This window comes from Zymoseptoria tritici, chromosome 6, assembly GCF_000219625.1.
Source record: "Zymoseptoria tritici IPO323 chromosome 6, whole genome shotgun sequence".
Taxonomy (NCBI): domain Eukaryota; kingdom Fungi; phylum Ascomycota; class Dothideomycetes; order Mycosphaerellales; family Mycosphaerellaceae; genus Zymoseptoria; species Zymoseptoria tritici.
Window position 1 is genome coordinate 622,624 of NC_018213.1, and position 26,911 is coordinate 649,534.

Here is a 26,911-nt window from a genome sequence, read left to right on the forward strand (position 1 = left end):
CATGGCCAGCCCACACACCGCAATTCCTCTCGTCTTGACTTCACATCGCCATGGTTCAAGCTCAGCTCCGATTGATCGACCCAGGCTTCAGCATACCATCACCGCCGCGATGTCACAACATGCGTCAGTCCAAACTTCACTTCACCATCTATATGACTCTCGCGATGAGACGCACGTAAGCATGCTGTTTCGCAATGCCGACTGCACCTCAACATACAACAACCCAAGTCGTCGGTGTCCATCTACAGCCTCGACGTCGGTCACGTCGGTCACGTCGGTCACGACCTGGACGAGGCTGACGATCACTCCGAGGTGGCACAGACTTTACTTTACAAATCTCCGACCGTAGCCTGGCTACTGACAAGCGCTGATCACTATCATATCATAGGGTGCTGGCACGATTGAATACTCCACAACAGCTTCACGACTTCGTAACCCGCGCGCCGCGGCAACAATCGCTCTACCAGACTTCCAGACTCTGAATCATCTCGATCCGAGGTCGCGACGACTTCCAACTCCACCCATGCACACTTTGCCATGCATTCCTCAAAGCCAATCCGACGTCCTCCTGCCGCGCTACACTTCACGGTCATCCACCTGCACCTTCGGACCTGTCATGATCGTCGTACAACACCAAGCAGTATGCTGAGCCTCGGGCCTGCCACGGATCACAAGTCAAGTTGCGCCGTCGTTGAAGAGGAAGGTTGGAATGTGGTCAAGACAAGAGAGGGTAATTGCCGGCGAGCAAGAGATGCACTACGATACGCTTCTTCTTGTCCTGATCCGCATACACCACTCGAAGAAGATGGTAGAGTACGATCATGTGCTGTTGGTGGAGGAAAGACAAAGGCGGATATACAGAAATCTTGAAAGGGCATCGTCTCCGGAGATACTGCTATGCCCTCCATGATCTCTCGGCCTGATGATGGGAGAGCAGGATGGAGTGCTGATGGAGGATAGCAATGCGAAAGCCCTGAGCGTGCTGACAATATTTCCTCGCTCCAGTCTACGACCAGCAGTCTCTCAACCAATACCATACCATCAAAGTTTCATCCACCCCGAGAGCTTCGAGCGTCGATGTTCGAGCATTGGGCAGAGCGCAAGTCGAGTATCAGATCAGCAGATCACTGTTCTCAAGCTGCTCCTGCACGGCCAATGTCCAGAATCAAGCGTATCTCCAGTACGATCGTCAACAGAATGCTTCGGGAATATTACCGCCCTCAACCGAGTGGCTCTGCGTTGAACTGGAAGCTGAACGCATGCATCATGACTCTCCATGCCGCTTGCGTCTTACCCTTCGCCGCGTTGATGATGTCCACACCGTCGTTCTGGTCCACGCCGCCGCTACCGATACACCGCCGCCACCGATACATCGCCGTCCTCTGCGGCGTCTGCGCCGCTGCCCTTATGACCGCGCTGCCATCGACACCGCCACTCGCGACACCGCCGCCCTCAACACTACCGCCTTCAACAACACCGCCTTCAACATCGTTCAGACTGAGGCCGCCGCCCTTGACACCGCCGCCCTCAGCACCACCGCCTAACATCATCCAGGCTGAGGCAACCGTCCGGCATGGTCGCCAGACTCCAGCTCTATGGCATGATCATTCACACCGACCGTCCTTGAAAGAGACATATCACGGGCCTTGACTACGCTGCTGTGCTCATTCGCGCCTCTCAATCCTGCCGTCCTCAATGCTACCCGGCTTCGCACTCCACCGATGATGTTGCTGCTACCATCCACCCCGCCTGGCTCGCCTTCTCAAGTATCTCGAGATCGAAAGTCCTCAACATCGGAATGCCACTACGCTTCGCAAAACTGATCTTGTTGCTGCTGTCCTCCATGCCGACATGCTCGCCTCCTCAAGTACCCTCAACATCGGCCATGTTATCTTCGCCGGCCTTGTGGCTTCGTACTGACATAATCTCAGCTGCTACTGCTACCGCCACTTGCTCACCTCGGAATGACGACCTTGCACGTACGTGAGCCGTCCTTCCATTTGACATCCTCGTCACGGCACTGCTACGGCGCAAACTTAACTGGCGGCGCACGTTGGTCGATCCTCTGCACAGACTAAAAGCTTCCCCTGCCCGAGCATCGACACCACATACCACCATCGCCGTCGAGTCCAGCGTATTCTGCATGACCTCTGCAATGCGATATTGTTCAACATGGTCTGTGGTCGACTGTCTCTTCTCGCCGACTATATCCCATCGTCACTAGTGCTAAACATGAAGCTGTCATGATCCAGCGCCATCGTCTTCGACTCGAAAGCCACCACCATACTCATCGTCGCCACACACGGCTCTCCTTACCGCCGGTATCTTCAAACATATCGCCAACCTCGACACCGCGACGTCGTCTCCCCTGCGCCGCTACTGCGAATCTCAACAACGCCGACTCCCGCACTATCGACCTCATTACTACCGACGACCTCAGCTCTGCTGTCCAACCATTTGCCACGTCGTCAGTCTTCAATGCTGCCGGTCTTGAATGCCGCCGGTCTTGAATGCCGCTAGCCTTGCATGCCGCCGGTCTTGCATGCCGCCGGTTTTGAATGCCGCCATCGTCGATAGTAAGTTCTCCGCTGAATCTCTCACAGGTTCGTCGTCATCGCCTTGAACGCCTGTTAATGTCGCCGCCGTCTTGACGCCGTTACCTTCGCTAGCTACATCATCGCCGCAAACCCTTTCCAGACACTGCCTCGCTGCCTTGCATGCAAGATTAACATTTAGCAACGCTTCACGCTGCTACTCGGCTACTCCGCCCCCCACACCCCGATGCTGCACGTACTACTTCTACAACGCGCACGCATACGTATATCTAATCACCTGCTGCTCCCTAACCCTGCTATGCACTGTCTTATGCCCTCCCGCCTACTTGTACATAGTCGGCTGTCGCTGTTGCCATCTTCTGTATATACTGCTCTAAATTAAAACGTCGTTCAACCCAATTCTACTCGTTAAAGTTTTATCCCTCTAAGCCTACATAACGGCTCGACCTTAGCAAACGAGTCGTATCTTGCAACGTCGAGGTAACATTTTTACTTCCTGTCGGTACGAAAGTTATCCTCTTATATTATCGATCCTAATAATACATACTAGGTCGATTGCCTAGATCGACTCGAGTAGTATAGGTGTCGAAGCGGTAGTTGCAGGTGTCGCCGTCGCCGATATATATACGTTTTACCTAGGATTTTTTCGAAAGTTAAATCTTTATAGAGGCGATTCGATGCTAGTATATATCGAGTCGATAGCCTAGGTCGACTCGATGTGCATAGGTATCGAGACTTTAGTATGCTGTTTAACCTTATATAGTGTATTTAATATATTAGTACACGAGTTTACCTACTAGGACTAATTCGAGCGCTCGTTCTAGGTCGATAGCCTAGGTCGACTCGATTTGCATAGGTATCGAGTTGTAATTTTGTATTATTAATTTTACTATTTTTTGTTAAGATCTTAAAATTTTAAGGTCTCCTTCTAACGTATCGATACTATGTATACTAAGTCGATTACGTAGGTCGACTTAGTATATGTATATATCGATATATTAAATACTAACATAAGATATATATATATAGAATACACTTTATATCCTTTCTAGACCTTTTAATAAATCGATGCTTTATATATCGAGTCGATAGGCTAGATCGACTCGGTCTACATAGGTATCGAAACGTAGGGACTATATTCCTAAGTGCTAGAAATATAAGGTTTAGTAGCATTAATAGTCTAGTCTAACGTATCGATATATATACATATTAAGTCGACCTAGGCAATCGACCTAGTATACGTAGTATCGATACTTTAGAACTAGCCTTAGCTATATAGTAGCAAATCTTACTTAATATACTTTCTATACCTTTTAACAAATCGATGCTTTATATATCGAGTCGATAGCCTAGATCAACTCGATGTGTATAGGTATCGATATGTTAGGACTATTTTCCTAAGTACTAGAAAGATAAGGTTTAGTAGTATTAATAGTCTAGTCTAACATATCGATGCCTATATATATCGAGTCGACCTAGGCAATCGACCTAGTATATAAAGTATCGATACGCTAACTACTAAGTTAAAATATATATATATAAAACCTACTTTATACCCTTCCTATACCTTTTAATAAATCGATACTAGCGTATATCGAGTCGATAGGATAGATCGACCTAGTTTGTATAGGTATCGATACGTTAGTAGACTAAATATCTAGGAGGGAACCGGTATTGCTCTTTATAGATAAAGTTTACCCTATACTAAATGAGAGGGGTCTGTGCGTAAGGGCGTAATAACCAGATTCTCACCACTAGTGAGAACTTCATCCTGTTCATTCACGCTATGCTGGCCGTTACGTTTTGAATACTACTTCTTTTATCGATTGCGCGGTACTATTCGATTCCTTTTATCGACATTATTAGACACCTAAGTGTCTAGGCGCTCCGGATGCGGCGCTGTTGCGCAATAGCGCGTTGAAGGGTTGTTATAATCCATGCTAACACTATAGCTAGAAACAAGGGTCTCGGGTTACGTAACTATAGAAGTTTAGACGAACTTTAAGAGCTGGACGGTGACTACGAGGACAGCAACAGCGACGAGGTACGCCCTTTACGACCGTCCCCTCTAAATAACAAAGAAAAGAGAAGACTAGGTAGACTACTACGGACGATAAACACCGGCAGCGCGATAAACAACACCCTCGATCTCCTTGCTATCGCGGCCGCGATGGAAAAAGGCGTCATACTATCGCAAGCCTAGCACAACGCGTTAGTGCTGCAGGAACAACTAGCCGAGCTAGTGCATAAGAAAAAGCTGCGCAAGCAAGAGGCGATACGTGCTGAAGAAAAGCACAAGGCTAAGATAGACGCTTTGGCGCGTAGCAGAAGGAGTAGGAGCCGCACGCGCGGTAGTACACCGGACACAGACGGCGGTAAGTTCCCTAAGGAATACACACCCCTTCTTAACACCCTTAACGACATCGAGGGCAAATACATTAAAGAGATCTACAAGGACTCTTTTAAACCGGTTAACCTCTGCAAGCTTAGAGCCAGCTAATTTAGCTCGGCGGAAGGCGCAGCGACCGACGACCGCTATAAGGCATTCTAACTTATTACCGGCGGCAAATAGTCTACTACGACCAACGCGAAGGTGGAGGATTACACCTATCTAAGCGTGTAGTTCGAGGGCTTTAACAACTACACCCACATTATAGCTACTTTCCACAGCAATCCTACACTAATTATAGCTATAATCCGATTCTAGAGCCTTATCGCTAAGCTCGTTAACCTCGGCTATAACTAGAAGAACATCGTCAGACGATTCGCGCTTCGCTCTTACGACCTTATTATCGACAGAGGCGTTACGAAACCGGACAATTAGCTCGCTGTTCACAAACACGCCTACCTTACGACGCACGTCTACAATATTGCGATGCTCGCTTGCACTACAGCACTACAAAAGAGAAGCCGATCCGACACGGATAGCGACCGCTTATTTCGAGCCGGACGAGAAAAAGCTAGCCTACAAGTCTACAAGAACTACAACAGCAAAGGGTGTAAAGAACTATGCTAGGGAGGCTTTAAACACGTGTGCGACCGTTGTGCCGGCGACTACCCTGCTACGAAGTGCAACAAGGACTAAGGTAGTAGATTACATTAAGAGTAATAGCACACGGCCGAATACACTCCTACCTTTCGATCTATGCATCTACAACACACTACTTCCTCGAGGGGTGTCGACACTTAGGCGCTACGCGTGGTCGTACCTTCTGCGCTATTATCCTTACCCTAGGCTGCTATATAAGATAGACCACATCTTGCACTTTGGTGCGGCAATTAGCTCTAAGGGAACCCTGCCAGACCGCTAATGCAAAAACTACGACATTATCGACAGCGCCGATATCGAGAGCAAGGTAGCCTTAGACCTTAAGTTAGGTCGCATTATAAGAGCGCAACGAGCGGTCTGTTTACCGCTAGGGCAGGTCCCTAAACACGACGGCGGATTGCGACGGATACACGACCTGTTATACCTACGATTCCGCCGGGAGCGCTCAGTAAATAGCACTATTACAGAGGTCTTCGGCGCTATTGTCTACGACTCCTTTAAGGACGTTATCTTGCGAGTGATTAAAGCGGGATATAGCTGCACGATTATTAAAAAGGACGTAAAGGACGCCTTCCGAAACGTGCTAGTCGCGATATAAGACAGACGATTAATAGCCTTCTAATAGAACGAGGCTACCTTTGTTAAATGCTGCTTGCCCTTCGGCCTGCGCACAGCTCTAGTATTGTTTAACCTCTTCGCAGAGGCGCTCTACTAGATACTAGAACAACAACTCGGAGCGCCGCTCTACTACTACCTCGACGACTTTATCTTTGTAGTTATAACAGCCGCTGTAAGAGCGTCGGTGCACTACATATAGGCAGCAGTTACAAAAGAGCTCGGAATGCCCTACAATGTGAAGAAGGACGTTAAGGGCATAATAGTCGAAGTACTTAGCATTACAATTAACTCCGAGACTATAATAGCATCGCTATTGGAAGAGAAGCAACAGAGGGCAATATCTAACATTACAGTAGTGCTACAGAGCAAATTAGTTATACGCAGCGACATAGAAGCACTAGCAGGGCGTCTGTTATAGGCAGCACGAGTTATCGACGTTGGACGTGCTTTCCTGGTTACAACGTTCACGTTCGTGGCCTCTTTTACCACGCGTAAACAACGCCTACCTTCGTTAGTCCGACACGACCTAGAATAGTAGCTACGCGCCTTAAGATACAGTAATAGCACACGCATGCTAATAGAGCCGGCTCTCCGCCAGATACACCTCTTTACAGACGCGTCGAACATTAGACTCGGTGCGTTCTGGTATAGTAATAGCACGAACAAATAGCGACAGAATTGGGTCTATCTATATCATTTCTTCGCTGTGCCGCAACACGAATCTGCGCATATTAACATCGCAGAGATAATAGCTATCTAGTTGTCCTTTACAAGGTAGAGCGACGAATAGCGCAACTGCGTCGTTATAGCTCACAGCGACAACACGACGGTGTGCAGCGCTCTTACTAAGCAACAGGTACATAGTAGCGCGAACGAACTCCTTCGCAACCTCCTCCTTCTTTGCCTTGCTAAGTCGATCCGCATATAGGCTATATAGTTGTTATCTAAGGACAATACCCTTGCAGACGCACTCTCTCGATTTAATGTTAACACAGTCGCTAACCTGTGCCCTCATTAGCAGAACAACAACTCTACAACGTAGCACGACCACTACTAGACTGGACGCAATAAGTTAACGCGCCTTCTTCCGGTTATGCGTTATTGCTCTAGCACGCCCTTAAACTAACAATAAGAGAAGTCTATACGTGTGCGGTGCGCTAATAGGAGCTGTTCGCACAGCTATACAACAAACTGCTATAGCCTCCTACGGCGCTACTGCTGCAGCAATACATCGTCGACCGAGCGCTATACCTAAGCGCGACGTTTAGAACAGTTATTAAAGGAGAGTCTATCTAAGCAACCCTTGCTGCGCTATGTTTATATTGCGTAGACAGAGGGATGTCGACAAAGGAGCTGTCGGTCTTCGATTTAGACTACATTAAACAGCTTATTAAAGGGGCCAAGTCTATTAACACATCGCCAAAAAGGGAACGCCTGCCTATTACGCTAGGCATCTTAGAACAGACAGTCGTCTGTGCGCAAAACAACTACGACCTAAACATAAACACGGCGGTAACGATAGCATTTGGAGGTTTCCTAAGACTCGGCGAGATTACCTTTAAGGGGAAGGCAGCTAACACAGCAACGTAGGCCTTACGGCACATTACGCGTTCAGACCTAGTCTTCGCCGCCGACCACTCCTTTATAACCTTGCGCTTAAAGCGATCCAAAACCGACTACGACTATGCCGGCGTTAACATTATTATCGCAGCAACTGGAACACCGACATGCCTAGTCTTAAACATGCGAGCACTTATCTCCGCCGTGCCGACAACGTCGCCGCTCCAGCCCTTGTTCTATACCTTAGGATACTTTACAAGAGACGCGATAGTACGATTTATTAAATAAGGGGTTAAAAGAGCTAGATACAACGCGAAGCTGTACAGCGGACACTTACTCCGCAAGGGAGCAGCTTAAAAGGCAAAAGACTCTAGCATAACCGACGGCGATATCCAATTGCTCGGCCGCTAGAAGTCCGACGCATTTAAGCTGTACTGCACATCCTCTAAGTCGTCGTTGTATGAACTAAACTGCCGCTTCCAGAGTGGCTGTCTGCTCGGTCTGTAGTGCGCATACCTACCGGAACAGACGCGCGGATATCTATTACTTGCGCAAACGACTCCTGCGGATCTGGAATTGTCTATTGCACTAATCTCCGTGATTTTACTACCAGCTAATTAGAGCACGAGAAACTCCTTCAACTTTTTATAACTTAGCTATTAATTCTTCCTACTCCTACTGTTTAGGCGCCTTCCCTACAGTTATATTAGGCCTTAGTCGTAGAGCCGCTGTTGCACCGAGCTACTAATTGACTAATTAGCTCGGCAATAGCAAGGCAACCTCTGCACTATAAGTCTTAGCACCTAAACACCTCCTTGTAAAGGCTAGTAAGCGGACAGATAAGAGGGGTCTGTGCGTAAGGGCGTAATAACCGGATTCTTACTACTAGTAAGAACTTCATCCTGTTTATTTACGCTATACTGGCCGTCACGTTTTGAACCCACCCTCCATCCCTTGTATATACAACGAGTCGTTATATAGAGCACGTAAACGTAGCTTTAGGGCCTTGGTTGCAGAGCCGCTGTTGCACCAAGCTACTAATCGACCGATTAGCTCGGCAATAGCAAGGCAACCTCTGCACCATAAGTCTTGGCACCCAAACACCTCCTTGTGAAGGCCAGTGAGCAGACAGATCGATACTAGAGCATATCGAGTTAATTGCCTAGGTCGACTCGATCTACACTAGCATCGATATTAGAGAGGTAGAAGGAGGGTAAGAAATAGATACTATCTTCTTTTAATTAAAGTTTGCGCTAGGCCGAATCGATACATGTCTAGACCGAGTCGACCTGCCTAATCGACTCGATGTACGCTAGTATTGACATAGGAGGCTTATTCCTTAGGGAAGGAACTAATAATTACTATAGCGTTTAAGGTTTACGCTAGGCCGAATCGATACATGTCTAGACCGAGTCGACCTGCCTAATCGACTCGATATACGCTAGTATCGACATAGGAGGCTTATTCCTTAGGGGAGGAACTAATAATTACTATAGCGTTTAAGGTTCACGCTAGGCCGAATCGATATAGGCCTAGAACGAGTCGACCTGTCTAATCGACTCGATATATGCTAGTATCGACATAGGAGGCTTATTCCTTAGGGGAGGAACTAATAATTACTATAGCGTTTAAGGTTCACGCTAGGCCGAATCGATACATGTCTAGACCGAGTCGACCTACCTAATCGACTCGATGTACGCTAGTATCGACATAGGAGGCTTATTACGTAGGGGAGGAACTAATAATTACTATAGCGTTTAAGGTTCACGCTAGGCCGAATCGATATAGGCCTAGAATGAGTCGACCTGTCTAATCGACCTAATATGTACTAGTATCGACGTTAGTAAGGTAGAGGGGCAAGTAAGAACGAAACTTGCCCTTTATTTTTAAAGTTTATACTAGACCAAATCGATACATGCCTAGACTAAGTCGACCTGTCTAATCGACTCGATGTACGCTAACATCGATATTAATAGGGTATAGGTAAGGTAAGAAACAAAAATCGCCCCTCGATTTTAAGGTTCACGCTAGGCCGAATCGATATAGGCCTAGAACGAGTCGACCTGTCTAATCGACTCGATATATGCTAGTATCGACATAAGAGACTAATCTCTTAAGGAAGGAACTAATAATTACTACAAGTTTTAAGCTTTACGCTAGGCCAGATCGATGCTAGTACATACTAAGTCGATCTAATAGGTCGATTCGATATATACTAACATCGACATAAGTACCTTACCGGAGTCCGCAGTAGGCGTGTAAGCGTGTTGCCACTGTGTGTCGTAAGGTTCTATAGTTCCACAGTGTCACGTGAAATTCAGTAATCCTTATAATATGTATTTTCCTGTTAACATGTGTTTAGGAAAGCGCACTGCATTAACACAGTGGTAAGAGGCGACACTATGTTAACACAGAGCTAACACAGATTCTAATTCTAATACAGGTTCTGCCTTAGGCTTCAAGCAGATTGCGACGGCAGTAGAAGGCACTCGCTGCTAATAACACCTTATCCCTTACAACATAGCACATTTCAGACTTTACGATCGATAAGGTATAGGCAGGTGGACATGTTTTTTTGGTGCGCGTAAATGCTTTTTTGATTTAGTAACCCAGAAGGGCTCGATTAGCTATAGTACAAATCCAAGGGACACAAGCAGAACAATCTCCTCCCTAAACTCCGACTGTCTTACTAACATACATACCTCGGACTAAAACGCAAAGTAGATAATAATAGCAACAGTAATAACATAAATAGGTAGTAAATAGGCAGGGGGGGGCATAGTGCATTTAGGGGGCGGAATGGCGTAGTTTAAGGACTAACGCTAATGACCTTTGATTGTCGTGCTGTTAGTAAGGGAGAGACACGGACGAGTAGTAGTAAAGTCGAAAGCAAGAAGTCGGTGTGCTGCAGGTTCGTAATGTTGCTGCTAGTATTGCTACTGCTAATCAGGTTCGTAATGTTGCTGTCTGCAGGTAAGGTGCTAAGGACGGAGCACGGTAGTATTAGAACTAGGGATAAGGTGTTAAAGGTGTTGTTTGATGTAGTTTCGGGACTAACGCTCTAACCTATTGTCGTGCTAAGGTCGAAGCACGAAGTCGATAGAGGATAAGGTGTTAAAGGACATGCTAGTAACGGAGCATAGTATTGTTATGGTGTAATGGCGGTTGTGGTAATAAGGTAAGTTCGACTTAGCCTCTAAGCGAGGGTATCCTGCGACGCCTCTATGTCCTTATCGATATCCTTACTGTTGTTGTCCTCCTTATACTCCTCGTCTAACTCCTCCTCCTCGTCGTCTTTATCATTGTCTAAGATCTTAAGTGGCGCGAGGTACTAAGATGGGTCGAAGCGCTTAAGAGAGCTGTCGTTAAAGCGGCGGATGCTGTTACGCTGCTGCTAGTTGCGGTGCTAAGTAGAAGATGGGTTGCGGAATAGTGCGGAGGAGGGGTTGCGCTGCTGAAGGGAGCGGTTGCGCTGCTGAAGGGAGGCGTTGTTAAGGCGGCGAGCGAGGGCCTTCGATAGAGTGCCGGAGTTGTCGATGTAAGAGGGCCCTAGGCCTGCTCCGTCAAGGCCGTAATTACTACCGCCTGCTCCGTTAAAGCTGAAACTACTACTACTACTGCTAGTTCCAGGCTGACCAAGACTACCGAACGGGTCGTTCTTATCGAACTTAGGAGGGTCCGGCAGATTATCGACCTGCTTAGCACCCTTACTAGTGCGAGTGTGAGCTTGCGGAATGACAGTGCGCTTCTTCGCTGGCTTCGCAGCGACGGAGACGTAGGATGCCTTAGTAGCCTTAAAGTCGCGCTTCTTGGTAGCAGCGGCAACGCGGAACTTAGCACTTAGTTCTTGGAAGTCGCTCATGCTAATCTTATCGTGGTCCTTTAGCAAGGCGAGGTTGTCCCAAAAAGCCAGAATCTTGTCCTAGCAGTCCTTCGTCCCAGCGATCAGGTACTCGCGCACTTAAACACCTATGTTAACGTAGATAGCCTGAATAAACTACTTGCCAAGATCGGAGCTGCTATTAATGTTCAGATAGTCCTTTATAAAGTAGAAGCAGTAGAAGTAGTTCGTCTAGTTGAAAGTCGCAGCGAACTTCGTAGTGAATAACGCCGTCGAGATCTTAAGGAGGCTTGGGTCTTGCTTAACCAGGTCCTGCACTATGCGGACGATAAGCTTAAGCGACTTTGACTTGTATAAGCGGCTGTTCTCCGAGATCTTGGTCTTTGCCGAATCCTAATTAGAGCTGTTAAGGTCGATGCGGTCGCCGTAGACGAAGTCGATGATGTCCTGGGTGTTAAGGTACGTGTGAACGAGAAAGTAGTTCTAGCGGATGGCGCGATCGAGCTTCGAATGAAACGACTTGCGCTCCTCGGGTATTAATAGCGGCTTGTTCGACGCCTTAATCTTGGTGCTGCGTAGGAGTTAAGCACCGGCCTTAAGCTTCTCTCTTAACTCTATACGAAGCTCGGGAGTGATAATAAAACCATCCGAGGTAATGCTAGGCGTGCCAGGCGTGCTAGGGCTGTTAAGACTACTACTACCAGGAGCGGCAGTAGTACTACTAGTACCTATAGCGCTGCTAGTAGGAAGAGCAGTGCGCTATAGGGTAGTAAGAGATCCAGATCCAGATCTAGGTTGAGGTTGCTAAAGGGTGAGTGCTAATAGTGTCCTACGCTTCTGCGTCTTCTGTAGCTAAGGCGAGAACGGCTGAGATGTTCTACGCGGCGGCGGCTGCTGCTGTTGCTGCTGCTGCTTGGACGGCGTGAATTGCATAGACGCTAAGCGCTTGTTGCCGGACAGTGTGGGAAATTGCGGACGGTATAACTGCGAAGGTGTCCGGAATTGACCTTCACCTTAACCTTAACCTTAACCTTAACCTGGCTGTTACTAGTATCCGTACTGTGCCTCGTTAGCGTTGCCGTAGAAGGTCGTGCCGGGTGGCGCGAAACCAAGAGGCCGACTAGACTGCTCGTACGTAGGCTAGAACGTAGGCTGTCCTTAGAAGCCACGAGGTAGCTAGTAGCTAGTCTGCTGCTGTTAGTTGTAGTAGGGTCCCTAATTCGATCCTTGCAGTGCTAGGTCGAGGTATAAGCTAAAGCTAGTGTCCTGCTGTCTAGTCGGGTCCTAGAAGATCTCCTCCTCCTCCTCCTCCTTATATTCAGGCTCTCCGCCGGGCTAAGTTGACTAAGTCTAAGCCGATTAAGTCTAAGCTAACTGAGGGAAGTTAATTTAAGGGAGGTTTTGCTAAGGTAGGTTTTGCTAAGGCGGGTTTTGCTAAAGTAGGGTTTGCTAAGGGAGGTTCGACTAAGGGAGGTTCGACTAAGGCTAGTTCGACTAAGGCTAGTTGGGCTAAGGCTGCTTAGGCTGATTCTGCTAACTAAATAGCTGGAATGCAGGAGTCTCGCTACCGCCTGGAGCGCTACCTCTGCCGATGCTGGATGTGCGAGTAACGCGGGCTAGAGTGCTAGTATTGTTGCCGCGACCAGCTCCACGCTTGATAGTGCTACTACACGCTTAAGAGGTGCTTGTCCCGGAGGAGCTGTCTGCTTAGCTTGCTTAGGTTGCTTGGTGCGCTTACCGCCGCGCTTGCCTTGCTAGTTGTCGTCGGGTGGCAATTGCTCGGGCTGGTTCTCGTAGGATTGCATCGTAATGCGGTGTGATCGGTATAATCGGTGAGATCGAGGAATTAGAAAGGGTGGATTGATTAAAGTGCGTCGATTAGTTCGAAATCGAAGCGGAGGCGCTGGTGCGCTGTGGGGGTGCGAATTTTAAGAGTGACGGGGGAGGTGTGTGTCGGATTGAGAGAAGAAGGGCGCACGGCGTAGTTTTATAACAGATTTGCAGCGTTTGCCCGCCAATCACTTGTTCTAGAATGCGGCAGGCGGCAGATGCAAGTTTTTCACTGCGGGCAAAGAGCGGTGCAGTTTGCTCGGTATTGCTTGCGCGGTGTTGTCTCGAATTCGCTTACTTGGCGCTTGTTCTAGAAGTAGCAGGCACACAAGTTTTCCGTGGGATAATGCGATGCAAGATGCGATTTGTCTCTGTTGCGTGCGCGTTTGGTTTGTAATATGTCGAAGTTGCACGAAGCTGCAGGAGATTAAAGTAAAGTCGGTAGCCGTCTTGGCACACGCGCTTGTCCGAACAGGGAAGTCTTTATGAGCGCCTGCGATGCGAGGTGCCTGCTAGATCGCTCGAGTCGAGATCTTCTCTGACCTTACGCACTTTACTTTACTTTACCTTACTTTATTATCCTCCTTACTACTACCGTTACTATTATCGCTATTACTTTGTTTAGTCCACCGCATATAGCCAACTCACTGCTTAACTTACTAACATGCTAAGACGCTCTCGGATCGTTACCGTTGCGAGGCGAGCTCCTAGGGAACGTGTAACTTAGGCGGTCGAGCAGGTGGAGGAGAAGGAGGAGGGCAGCAAGGATAAGACTGGAGACACCCTTATGTCAGAAGATAATTAAGAGCCTGGCTTTATCGACACTGGCTTTATCGACACCGGCTTCGATAACACTGGCTTTATCGACACCGGCTTCGATAACACCGACTTCGATGACACCGGCTTCGAGGATGTCTTCGAGGATAGCTTCGATAAAGGAGATAGACTACTAGCATTCGAGGTGTTCGACAATGACGATTTGCACAATGCCGGAGAGGACGACGATCGTCGTAACTGCATTAATCTCGACTAACTTATCTACCGCATGGACCTCTTTAATGCAGATGTTACAGCACTGCTAATAAACCTCGACCTGCAAGAGATTTAGCAAGCCGATTAATACGGCGACGAGACTCTTACTGCACTAATCGACCCTGCTCTCTTTAGCATCCCTACAACAACCTTCACTAACGCCGACGCCGACCCTGAGACTGGCAATGTCGATCTTCCCTCCGAGCAAGCTTTCTAGAGTAAGGATAAGTCCGAGCTAATACCTAATCGTCGCTCGCATAACATAGATCCTTTACTATTCGCACTAGCCTTTAGTCTTTGGTATGATAAAGCTAGCATATTTCGCACCTAGTACGTCAGTCTGCTTAAGATTCTGCGCATGCCCGAGCTTGCAACAGATGTTTACAACCTGCCGGCCTGTGTCTCTACCCTAAAGAAGCAGACTGCAGCACTCTTGCCGCTCCTCGCTATGCAAAAGCGTGCAATCCCTCTGCAAAGCGCAAAGCAGTCTCGCAACAAGACCGAGGAAGATCTAATCTTCTTTAATCTAATCGATCTCTTTACTAAGTTTCTGGCGTCGAACATTACTAAGACTATGCATCTGAAGATGGGCAAGTTCTACAATGCACACTAACAGGACGAGCTGTACAAGTCGCAGTCTTGGACATCCTCTATTCGATTAACCTCCGGTGACTTCGCTTACTTCTACCAAGGAGAGCCGATCTTCCCAAGCGATGTCGTAACATTCCGGTGCTAGGATCTAACGTGCACAGCTTGTTCGAACAGGAGTCGTTTTAGCTATCTCGGTCGAGTCCTTAGTGTTAGACGAGATTTCCGCAGCGTTAGCACCGCCCGTAGGTACGTTGTAGTAAAGTTGCAAGAGCTGCTTAGTACTTAGCAGCTTCGTGGCTACGCCGATGCGTTCGATCCTCTACTTAACGAGAATGAACGTGTCCTGTCGTAGAACAACGTCTCGTACTGCAGAGAGAGCAGCATTAGTTAGTGCATCGCGGACATCGTCCTTAACTACACCTTCCAAAACGACCAGATCTCGCCTAGGTTACTACCCGCAGTGCCGCCACCTGCAATCCTTATTCGACGTATCGTCGACTTTACATCTATACCGCCAGCTGTTACGCCTCTCTGCCTTAACTATCCGATTCGAGGCGAACTTAAGATCTAGACCTTTGGTCGAGCGCATCTTAAGAACTTTGATCGGACCCGCAAGACGACTGGACCCGTAAAGACACTCTCGATTCTACTCCTTACCTTTATCGACGGTTTCGGCTTGTATCGCAATGCATACCGCACACTAATAGGCTTTTACTTTATCTTCGCGGGCCTGCCTTTCCACGAACGCGCACGCCGCGCTAACGTCCTGCTGTTCATAATCGGTCCACATAGCAGCAACTTCTCCGATGTCCTTATAGCAATTAAATGCCTCGCAGCTCTCGAGCGTAGTATTAAAGTCTAGCTTCCCGGAGTCGATAGTACAGTCCTGCTCGTCGCCTACACGCTCGCTTTTATCAGTGACATGCTACAACAACAGAAGAATGCCGGCATAAAGACTTAGCGGGCGCTGCTTAGTTGCCGCATGTGCTTTATCGACAGCGAGCAGCGTAGCAAACTCGGCTACGATACCTTCCTCGACGGCCGATACTACTATACTATTATGGCGATGCGAGAGGATCTTAATGCTCTGCTATCGAACCGCGAGCGTGAACAATACGGCACCGAATGGGGTATAGATCCGGATCTATCGTTAATAACATTGCACGCGCTGTCGCCAGCCTCCGATATTATCTAGTCCAAACTAGGGGATCCTGCCTACTCTGAATACTAAGGACTGTCGAACATGCTGCACAACCTTCTTCTTAAATCGATCCTTACGCCTAGCGCAATAAAGGAATATGCGGCCCTCCTTTGCTCGTTCCTATTCCCGCCGAGCTGGCTACGAGTACAAGGTCCGCTGCACTACCTTAAAAGCTACAGCCTGTCCGAACACGCTCGCTGGTCTATTGTCGTGCCGCTCTTACTCCGCTGCTAGCTCCGAGAGAAGCACATCCGCAAGCACTTGCTCGCTGTGTTAAAGGCACTAGCTAACGCGATCGCCAATCCCACAGAGTACATTATTGCTTAGTTTGCGGCCGCTGCGCGAAGCAACTCCGTGCTAATAAGCAGTACTGTTAGCCTAAAAGACAGGCATAAAATGGCGGACATCGTCTATAGCTACTGCTCGCAGCTCTAACAACTCCTCTCTGCCCTCGCACAATCGATGGCAGCAGACAAGCGACGCAACAGACGCGCTAGCTCTGTTGCTGGCTCTGCTGCCGGTGAATCCGCCGCTAGTTCTGCCGCGCCTTCGCGAGCAGGATCGGTCGGTCTATCTGAAGTCGGCTCCTAGGTGTCGCAGGTATCGCAGGCAGGCAGTAGTAGTGCAAACGAGCAAGGCAAGAAGGCTGCTGCGTACGAGAGCCACATAAAGAAGCCAAACATGCATGTCGCTATCCACTACGCTGCTACAGCTGATAAATATAGACTGCCGGTTAATGTAAATGTCCTAGTAGGGGAGGACAAGCATCAGTAAGTGCGAGCTGTCGATAAAGCAAGCGATTACAACTGACTAGCGTGTCGCGCAGATTCTTTAAGAAGGTAATTTACACTACGAACTACCGCAACCCCGAGAAAGACCTCTTGTCGAAGGAAAACAGGCGTTAAACGCTCCGCCTTATCCTTGCCGACGCATTTGAGCACATGGATCCAGCTATAACCAGACTCGTTAAGGACTTGTACACTATATGCCCACAGCTGTTCGGCAGCGTTCTGCCTCGATCCGAGCAGATAGCGCTCGATGGCAGTCTCGAAGATGACGATAATAAAGACGACTCGGACGTCCTTCCAGATAGAATCCACATTAATCCCGCCGTTACTAGTTGTATCCAAGCGAAGTTCGTCTATTCCGAATACAACCTGCCGACTAAGGCTAACGAGCTGCGGCAAGCACAGCATATCCATTTTAGCAGAGCGCTATCCGCATCGTATAGCCGCGACTACAGCATGCCCAACATTATCGTCTTTACCGGTTTATTCGTATAGTGCAAGAAGTTCAGCTTCTACGACACCTCTTAACAACGCCGGCTAACCTTTAAGATAGGCGACTTTATTAAGCAGGCCGTGGGTACAGTAAGCAGCGCTACCCGCATTATGCGCATCGATCAGATCTTCGTCCACTCGTTCTAGCAGCAGCGTCGCTTGTTTATCAAGGCGACTCTTCTCGACACTGATGCATCCACGCCGTCAGATCCAGTCCTCGGTCCTAGCTTCACCCGTCTCCGCTCTGTAGTTACAGACACTTATATTATCGGCCTCCTATCCCTGGACAGCGAGCATCTCTATGTCGTTCCGGTTGCTGTTCGCGACAACACGCTTTAGCTTACTGACGTCCTATCTTAGGCGGAGGACTTTCTGTAGGCACAGTACACGGTCGCATGGCTTTAATTAAGGTACCTTGTGGAATTCGTCCGAGGAAATTAGTCAAAACTGACACTCTCTAGGGTGCGCGATAGTGCTGCTATCTCGATGCATTTGCGGTATGTGCTATCTAAGAACCTAAAGTCTGCTATTGCTAACGTACAGTATCTATAACAGGCATCGATAGCGACTAGTCCTCTACGCTCGAAGGCAAGTCTCCCGCAATGCTTATTCTCCGTGCATAGCTAATTTACTATGCAGTGTTCTGACCCTTCTATCTTCTCTTGTTCTCGGCCGCCTCTACCTATCCTACAACCGAACCTCTATAAAGCGATTAAGTCTACCTATTATGCGACCTTCCAAAATGCGACCGAGCCCTTCTAACCGAGCCCTTCCGACCGAGCCCTTTAACCTGCGAACATTAACCTGCGACTATTATCCTGCGACCGACTCTTGCGACCGACTCTTGCGACCGACTCTTGCATATAACACAAAACTGACACGCGCGCTCGGTCTTGCCAAAATGTGTAGGAGGGTAGATGGCTAAAGCTGTGGATGTCTACTAGCCTTATGTTGGTAGATGTTCGAGGGTCTCGTCGGCTCATCGCTAGTCGGCCTTTGACTGTGTGGTTGAGGATGTGGACGTGCCCGAGGGTCTAGTAGATAAGGGCGTGGGAATAGCATAAAAACTCTGCACTTAGTACCGTGAGGGGAAGCTATAAGGTGATTAAGGGGAAGATAGCGTGCTCGACTAAAGCACGTAAGGTTCTGCGGAGGCCGATAGCATAGCAGCTAGACAGACTCTAATATTAAACTTAATTTACGAGGCATAACAATTGTGCAGGTGCGAGCAGTGTATAGTGCGTGTTAGTAGGTCGAAGGTGTGTTTAGGAAGTGATGTGTAACGACACAGCTAGTTTAGTGTTAACACAGATTTTTAGCGCGACACAGGCTTAATACAGTAACTGGCGCGACACAAGTTTCTTACAACACTGTGTTAACACAGATCTTTCGAGCAACACATGTTTACGCTAACACTATGTGAACTTGAACTAAACGTTTAACACATGTTCAAAGCGCACACTGTGGAATTACAACGTCGACACAGCCTTTGGCCCGCTGCGGACTCCGGTAAGGTAGGGTAGCTTTAAGCAGAGGAATAGATATCGACCTTTATACTTTAAGGTTAACGCTAGATCGAATCGATGCTAGCGTATATTAAGTCGATAGGCTAGGTCGACTCGATATACGCTAATATCGACGTTAGTAGGGTAGAAGAATATCTAGGAACGAAAAACGCTACTTATTATTAAGATTTGCACTAGGCCAAATCGATAGGTATATAGACTAGGTCGATTAGTTAGGTCGACTCGATATATATATACATCGACATAAGTAGGGTATAGATAGTGCAAGGGACGAAGGTCGACCTCTGTATATTAAGCTTTGCGCTAGACCAAATCGATAGGTGTCTGGACTAGATCGACCTGCCTAATCGACTCGGTCTAGACATGCATCGATTAGTAAGCATAAAGTTCTATACTAAAAATAGATAGTACCTATTATTTCCTAATAACCTTTACCTAACATGTCGATATATACCTATATCGAGTCGGCCTGCCTAATCGACTCGGTCTAGACATGCATCGATTAGTAAGCGTAAAGTTCTATACTAAAAATAGATAGTACCTATTATTTCCTAATAACCTTTACCTAACATGTCGATATATACCTATATCGAGTCGACCTGCCTAATCGACTCGGTCTAGATATGCATCGATTAGTAAGCGTAAAATCCTATACTAAAAATAGATACTACCTATTATTTCCTAGTAACGTCTATTTAATATGTCGATATATACCTATATCGAGTCGACCTGCCTAATCGACTTAGTCTAGACATGTATCGATTAGTAAGCGTAAGGTTCTATACTAAATATAGACATTACCCTTTATTTCCTAATAACCTTTACCTAATATGTCGATATATACCTATATCGAGTCGACCTAGCCTATCGACTCGGTATACCTATATATCGACTCGTTAAAGAGACATACTATTAGCAGGCACAAAATTTACCCCTTATTTATTAAGACCCCCTCCTTTAACATCGATGTCTATCCCTATTAAGTCGATAGGCTAGGTCGACTCGGTATACCTATATATCGAGTTGTTAAAGAAACATTCTGTTAGTAGGTATAAAATCTACCCCTTATTTCTTAACACCTTCCTATCTAACGTCGATGTCTATCCCTATCGAGTTGACCTAGCCTATCGACTCGGTATACCTATATATCGACTTGTTATAGAGACATTCTATTAGTAGGCGCAAAATATACTCCTATATTTTAACGTAATCTCTAGGTTTCGGTTAGATACTAAATAAGACATTCCGCCTTCTATATATCTTCTCCTAACATATCGATACATATGTCCTCCGGCTCGACCTAGTAGGTCGACTCGATTAGTCTATACATCGAATTGTACAGGTCTACTTTCGGTGTTTGTACCTTTTCTTAACTCTAGTAGCAAAACCTGCACCTTGTGGAAATTAGCTATAGCGTGTCGTCGATTATACCCTCCGAGTCGATCTCGAAGGTCGACTCGATAGGTTTGTACATCGAACTGTCCCGGCGAAGATTCAAAAATCGTGTTTTGTCGGCAGTTCCGAGCAAAATTAAGTCTCGCATCGCTTTTCGCAAAGAAGCTATGCCCCTTCCGAGTCGACCTATAAGATCGACTCGATACATACGGACATCGAATAGTACAGAGGACAGTTGGAAGATCGCCCTGAAATACGCCGGTCGAACATCGTCATGCATCGGGCCACTCTAATTGGCTCGGGTAGATCCGCCGCTAGCTCATGTCATTTTTACAACATTCAATTATCTTCGTCGGACAACGTATAGCACATCCTCGTTCAAGGCGACAACAGAGACGAGATAGGTATGTACAGATAAATTACTTGCCTAGGTTTCGGTCCAATTGGAGCAATTCGACCCCAGCTACACAATCGGTTGCACAATCGGACACGATAATGAGGTAGGCCAGGTTAAGCACGGCGGTAAGCAACAGGACGCCGGCAACGACACCAAGCTCACCAGGCAACACAGAAGAGGACGAAATCTAGTCAGCAGATGCAGTAGCTCGTGTTGAAGGTACCACCAGCACGAACAACACACCACAGGGACTGCGGCGTTAAGCTTCGGAGGCATCCGGAGTGCCAGGAACTCAGCGCATCGGAGCGGTCTGCTGGGATGATGGCCGGCAACCCCAACGGCGGTGTTGAGGTCGGCACGGGATGAGACTAGAGGTCAGCAGGTCCATCCATGTTGAATTTGCATGCAGTTTCAGCGTGATGTGGCCGAAAAGCCAATGCGAAGGCAGTGCAGTTCCAGGCGGCGCCATTGAATGGGAATCTCATGGCGGCGACATAGAGTGTGGGAGAGGAGCTCCTCTCAACAGCATGAACGTCGCGTGTGAAAAGGACGTGGGATTCAGTTGTGGCGGGCATGCGGACGGCGAAGTTGCAATGAGTGGACAGCCCAATGAAGAGAGAGTCGATCACGATGCAAGCAGTCGTCTAGTCGCTTGGCGAATGAACAGAATCCGATCGTGATACAGCTGACTGAGATGGAGACAATATCGAGCCCGGTGTCGACAGCGGGCCAGACGGCGAAAGGTGGATGTGCTGTGTTTTGCGCGATGATCCTGATGTACCCACAGACCTCACAGGCCGCCGACACAGCCGCCACGGTGGATACCAACGAGGATTTGGCAGTCGGATGACAATCTGTCGTCTGTCGGCTTCACCTTCTCTTTGTATGGCGCCCGAATGAGACATGCAAATACCACGGATCCCTTTCGCATCCAGCACAACGAACACGCCATCGAGGAAGTCAGCGGGGTCCGATGATTGCGCCCAGAATTGCAGGATAGAGGACGTGGGCAAGTTCGACGAGTTTGAGTTCGCGGAGAAGCGTCCCGGTTGATGTTGAGGCTGCGGTTGTGGGTCGGAAGAGAAGACGGCAGTCCGGCATCGCAGAACAAGGTGCGACGGCGGACACTTCCTGTCAAGGTCATGGCGGCGGGAGAACAGAGGCAAGCTCGGCGAAAGAGGATCGAAGGACAAATGTGAAATTGGATGACCGGTGAAATTGGATGACCAGGGTGCGGCAGTCCGACGGGAATGTGGAGTCTCGAGACGGCGGATTGTGCCAGATCCGGAGCGAAGGAAAGTCTGTCGTGTGGCAACGATTGTGCACGAGCGTAGTGTCCGACGTGCGAGATGGAGCCTTGCATCAGATGCGGAAGGAGGTATCTTGCCCACGTCAGCGTCAAGGCAAAATGGCGATGCAGCAGGTGGCGCGAGTCGCTTGGGCGAAAGACAATGCGTCGGCGTGGCCCAGACGTGAATGATCGGCATCCTGGTGCAAGGAGGAAAGGGAATAAGTGGCGCATCATTCGCGATCCCGATGGCTTCCAGTGAGGCCAAATTGCTTGTGCAGTGAAGAATTTCAGCCAACATCTCGCGATAGCGCCAGGGCATTCGTGTCGCGGGAAGACGACGTCAGGGTTTGCACGCATGACAGAAGAGCCACGGTGAGTGCATTCGTTCAAGGCTAGATGGTCAGGCAGCGTCCCTGGAAACTTGATGCACACCACAGAACAGACAAGATCCTGTCATGGCAACCAGATGATCGGAGGATGATATTCTCATCAGTCTTGCCTTCCATACATGGCGCCGGAGCAGTAGATTGCAGGAGTATTGATGTGAGACCTGGAAATGCCGTGTTGGGAGACCTGGCGCCGTGATTCCGGCGATGTTCGAACATCGAAGATGGAAGAGACGAGGCGCATAGTCATCGTATCGTGAATCGCAGCTATTCTGGTCAGGTGTATCTTCAAAGACAAGCGATGAAGGCTCTGCTTTTGCATGCGCGATAAGAGACGGCAGGATCCACGAGGGGTCCAGGTCGTGTATAGCAACTGCTTCAGGCCATGGACAGAAAGACGATTCCGACGTCGGATTGGAGGAGTTGTTGAGCCGCCAGTATCATGCGTGGAGCACACAGCTACTCCATTCCACGAGACGTGCATACAGCGCTTGACTTGTCCGTGGTGGTGCTGTTCCGCTCCCTTCATATCTCGTGCAGTGAACGGACCACGTCTTGTGACGTCTCGGATGGCTCAGACGACGAGAAGAAGGGAGGGCCGAGCAGATCCGTCCAGCGCAGCTGATATGGACTGAGCAGAGAGAGACGTTTAGCATGTGAGGCGCATGAGTCATCGTCAGCGGTCGACCAGCATCAGTGCTGCTCATCATGCCAAATGGTGAAACCGCGAGATGTCATCATCTTGGAGGCCTGAATCTCGGTGGATGCAGACGGCGCGGAGATCAATTGTGTGTCGATGCACTCCGCGGGTTTTGCGGGCTCAGACGAAGGAGCCTAGTGGTGACACTGTGGGAGGCTGATATGAGATATGGCTTCGTCGCATGGATATCATTCCAAGGGTGGGCGGTGTTGGATTGGCGCAGTGTTGCTTGCCGCGACAGAGGAGTTGCTGTACGGTCCAAGGCGGGAGGTTGTGAGTACTGCAGGTTCCTCGGAATGTCGCCCAGCTGCGCGAGTCGTTGTGACTTCGAGCGACCGAAACCAGTCACAATCGGAGATACGGAGCCCGTCCAGGCTTGACAGCATGCACCGACGAGATCACTCGAAAGGAAAATTATTGTTCCACCCTCGACGGCACGACGATGTGTTGACAGACGAACCGGGGGTCTGATGAAGCTACCTTGACTGTTCGCTGAGGTGTGGGTGGATGAAGGTTGAGATTTGAGTCGAGAAAGTCATGGGCGTGCTTGTGGTGCTGGCTGGAACGCCGCGAGGGCTCGGAAAGGCGAGATTAGTTCCACGAAAGGGTACTCTAGTGATCGACGAGCCGGTTGATGTGCCTGCGAGCTCCCGCGAGGAAAGAATCTGATGTATGCGCACGAGCATCTCCTAGATGGCGACGCGCAAAGTCAAGCTGCGCCATGCTGGCTCGTATGAAGCTTGAGTTGACAATGACATCAACGCGGCAGTGCATGCTTCCGAAACTCCGGTCGCCTTGACCGAAGTCTACGAGAGCGATCTGGCGGCGAAGGCGGTCTTGCTCGTTGTCCTGGTTGGGAAGAGCGCCACTCATCATGGCCGGATCGATCTCAGCGAGGGCCTGACGACCACGGTTGTTGCGTGTGGGGGTCTCTGGGCTACCAGGGAGAGTGTTCTCATCGAAGGTGATGCGGTTGACGGAACGGTTGTGAATGAAGTTGTCGCCGGCGGCACCGGTGCGGCCACCTTGCGAAGCAGGGACGGAGACACCTCCGCCACGGGAGCGGTTGCGCTTGTTAGCAAAGCGAATGGCCCGACGCTCCACTTCATGACGGACGCGCTGCTCTAGACGAGCGGCCTTGCGCGCTGCCTTTGCACGCTTCTCCTTGGCGAGGCGGAGAGCACTGGCGCTCTTGCGCGGCGATTGGCTCTTGCGCACGCGACCACCGGAAGCCCCATCGTTGTTGGAAGAGCCGCGGCGACCACGGCGAGCCGCAGGCGAGTATACAACGTCCTCCTCTTCTTCTTCGGATGACTCCTCGGTGTCGGAAACCTCACTCAAGCCAGCGTCCTCCTCTTCCGAATCGCCGCCGGCACCCGCGGTTGCGCCAGATGCGCCACGGTCGTTGGCGCGGGTCGAATGAGTGCTAGGGATTTCGCGGTTGGATTGAGGACGCATGTCGGCAGGACCAGCGCCAAAGGTGATGGCACCCTGTTCGTTGGAGGCAAAGGGGCGTGCGGCGAGGTGTGGTTCGAGAACTCCGTTGGAGCGACGGGTCTGATCAAAGTGAAGAGTCAGTGAGAAGTCGTTGCGGTATGGTTGCGGGACAACATACGCGCGACGCCCCAGAGGACAACATGCCAGTCACCTAAGAGGCGTGTGTGCCGTTGAGGCGCGCAGCAGCCTCGTTGGCAAGAAGAGTGGCCTCCATGTTAGAGCGAGGCTTTGAGGTTGGGCCAAACAAGCGGTGTCCCTGGCGGGACGCATTCGTCTCCATCTGCTAGATTTTGCGAGAAGGCGAAAGCGATGGAAGATGGCCATTGGTCCACCAGACCCGGGAATTGAGAAAGGCAAATATTGCCGCCTTCCTGAACGCGAAGAGTGCCTGTGGAAGATGTGCAAGCCGCCGGGTCATCGGACTGTGCATGGAGACGCCGAATGGTCGCCTGGCTCCTTGGTCAGCCATGATGCCAGTAGATTTGCCCATCGTTGACAGGTCGTTCGATAGCTCCGAGGCAACTGCCGCCCGCGAACATTCGTTGACACGGGATGCTTTTCCCTCACGGTCATCCTGCTGATGCAATTCATAGCCAACAGTGATAGCAGCGCGCGGCGGAGCAAGAGGAGCCCTTGAGATTGCCAGGCGGGCGTCTTCTGCACAGCTTCTGGATCTGCAAGCGCGACCACCAGACCAGGTATAAAATTGACACCTTCGGAACGCCGCGCGACGGCTGATCAATACCGGAAGCTTGTGTCCAGTCGGCTCGCTGCCTCCTGCGGACCCAGACCGGCAACCACGTGCACTGGCAAAGGGAAGATCGAATTCGGTCCAAATAATGCGTAGTGGCGCTTGCGAAGCACGGGTTGGATTGAATAATCAACCCAGAGTGAGCACTGATGCGACGTGCTGTTGGCAAGTCAAATCGTCGGCTGTGAGGCACCGGAGGAGGCGCGGGCATGATTCGAAGGAACTGTGACTCGATGGACCAGAACAAGATGCTTCCAGCATTGAAATCGCAGTCGTCCACAAACCGATGATGTCTGCAAGCATGCGAAGCGTACCATGGGCAAAGCTGCGCAGTCCAGTGGATTCCATGCGAGGAAGAGTCGGAAACTGTGGACGAATCCCAGAGGCTGTGGCCGGGAATCTGCTATGCGGCTCATTTGATGTCCACGAGCTGTATGCCATACCTCGTCTTCGGTCTGCACTCATCGGCGCGCTCACGTCACTCATTCCAGAACCACTGCGTTATCCTGCGATGCCTAGGCTCCACTCGCGCCGTCGACACTCCATTGAGCGGGCTCATCTCCACGCCGCCTTATCTCAGTATCCATCCCATCTCTTTTCCGATCGAAAGCAGCAAGGCATCCTAGCAGCGGCCAGTCTGATTCAATTTAGGGGCTCGTCCTTTGGGAGACGCGGAATAAGTGTAGAGCGGCGGTGCGGAATTGGGGTATCGGGTTCGGTAGCCGGTTTCGAGGTGGCGATGGCATCGAGGCGGTGGTGGCATCGAGAAGGTGGCGGCGAGGACATCTGGACCTGTAAGTGCTGGAGGATGATGCTGAGCGGCGTAGTGGCTTGCTATCAATGCGGACGCTGTGTATTGACCCTGAATGCAGCAGCTTTTTATTCCCCCGGTGATGCTCTCTCGCTACATTCCCTGCCTCTCATGACATGGATCGCTGCAACGCTGGCAACGTCCAATCTTCGTCGCATAGGGTTGTGCGGTGCAGCCTTGTCGTTCTTGCCCTTTAGTGTCGTGCATTTTGAACCACAACTGCTCTTTCGCTTTCTGACCACCTGATCCAGCATATGGCCGGTGTGTGTGTGTGTGGCCAAGGAAAGAGCCAGGTTGCTGCGAGGAGGTTTGGAAGACAAGCATGGCTGTCCTGCCGTTGGTGGCAGATGATGCTCCGTCCAACCGATGAATGCCGAACTTCATCTCGTACGGTCCCGCTGGATTCTCACGTGATACGCCCGTGATGCGACTCGATGTGTTCGTCCCAATCGTCTGCTCTACCTTGAGATGATCAGATAGTCTCCTCGCTCGAACCGCGAGCATACCCTCAGTCGTCTGCGTATGCTCCCAAGCACTCTTTCGTCATGCTCGTCCACTTTTCATCTTCATTTGCGTACCCTCGGCATTCAAGACGATGCG

At 49.6% G+C, this 26,911-nt stretch overlaps 3 protein-coding genes across 3 annotated transcripts; 1 reads left to right on the forward strand and 2 right to left on the reverse strand.

The window, feature by feature from the left end:
* Positions 1–1,220: 1,220 nt before the first annotated feature.
* Positions 1,221–2,422, reverse strand: MYCGRDRAFT_93729 (uncharacterized protein; the record flags this gene model as incomplete). The annotated part of the gene is made up of 4 exons (XM_003851887.1): positions 1,221–1,593; positions 1,959–1,972; positions 2,113–2,204; positions 2,305–2,422. The coding sequence occupies 4 exons, from the start codon at positions 2,420–2,422 to the stop codon at positions 1,221–1,223; spliced, it is 597 nt and encodes a 198-aa protein (XP_003851935.1).
* Positions 2,423–11,188: 8,766 nt separating this feature from the next.
* On the reverse strand, positions 11,189–11,644 carry MYCGRDRAFT_93730 (uncharacterized protein; the record flags this gene model as incomplete). The annotated part of the gene is made up of 1 exon (XM_003851886.1): positions 11,189–11,644. One exon carries the CDS (start codon positions 11,642–11,644, stop codon positions 11,189–11,191), a length of 456 nt encoding a protein of 151 aa, XP_003851934.1.
* Positions 11,645–15,728: 4,084 nt separating this feature from the next.
* Positions 15,729–15,938, forward strand: MYCGRDRAFT_44244 (uncharacterized protein; the record flags this gene model as incomplete). Its single annotated transcript, XM_003851346.1, has 1 exon — positions 15,729–15,938. A coding segment is annotated over one exon (210 nt), but the record flags the coding sequence as incomplete, so codon positions are not given.
* Positions 15,939–26,911: the final 10,973 nt, after the last annotated feature.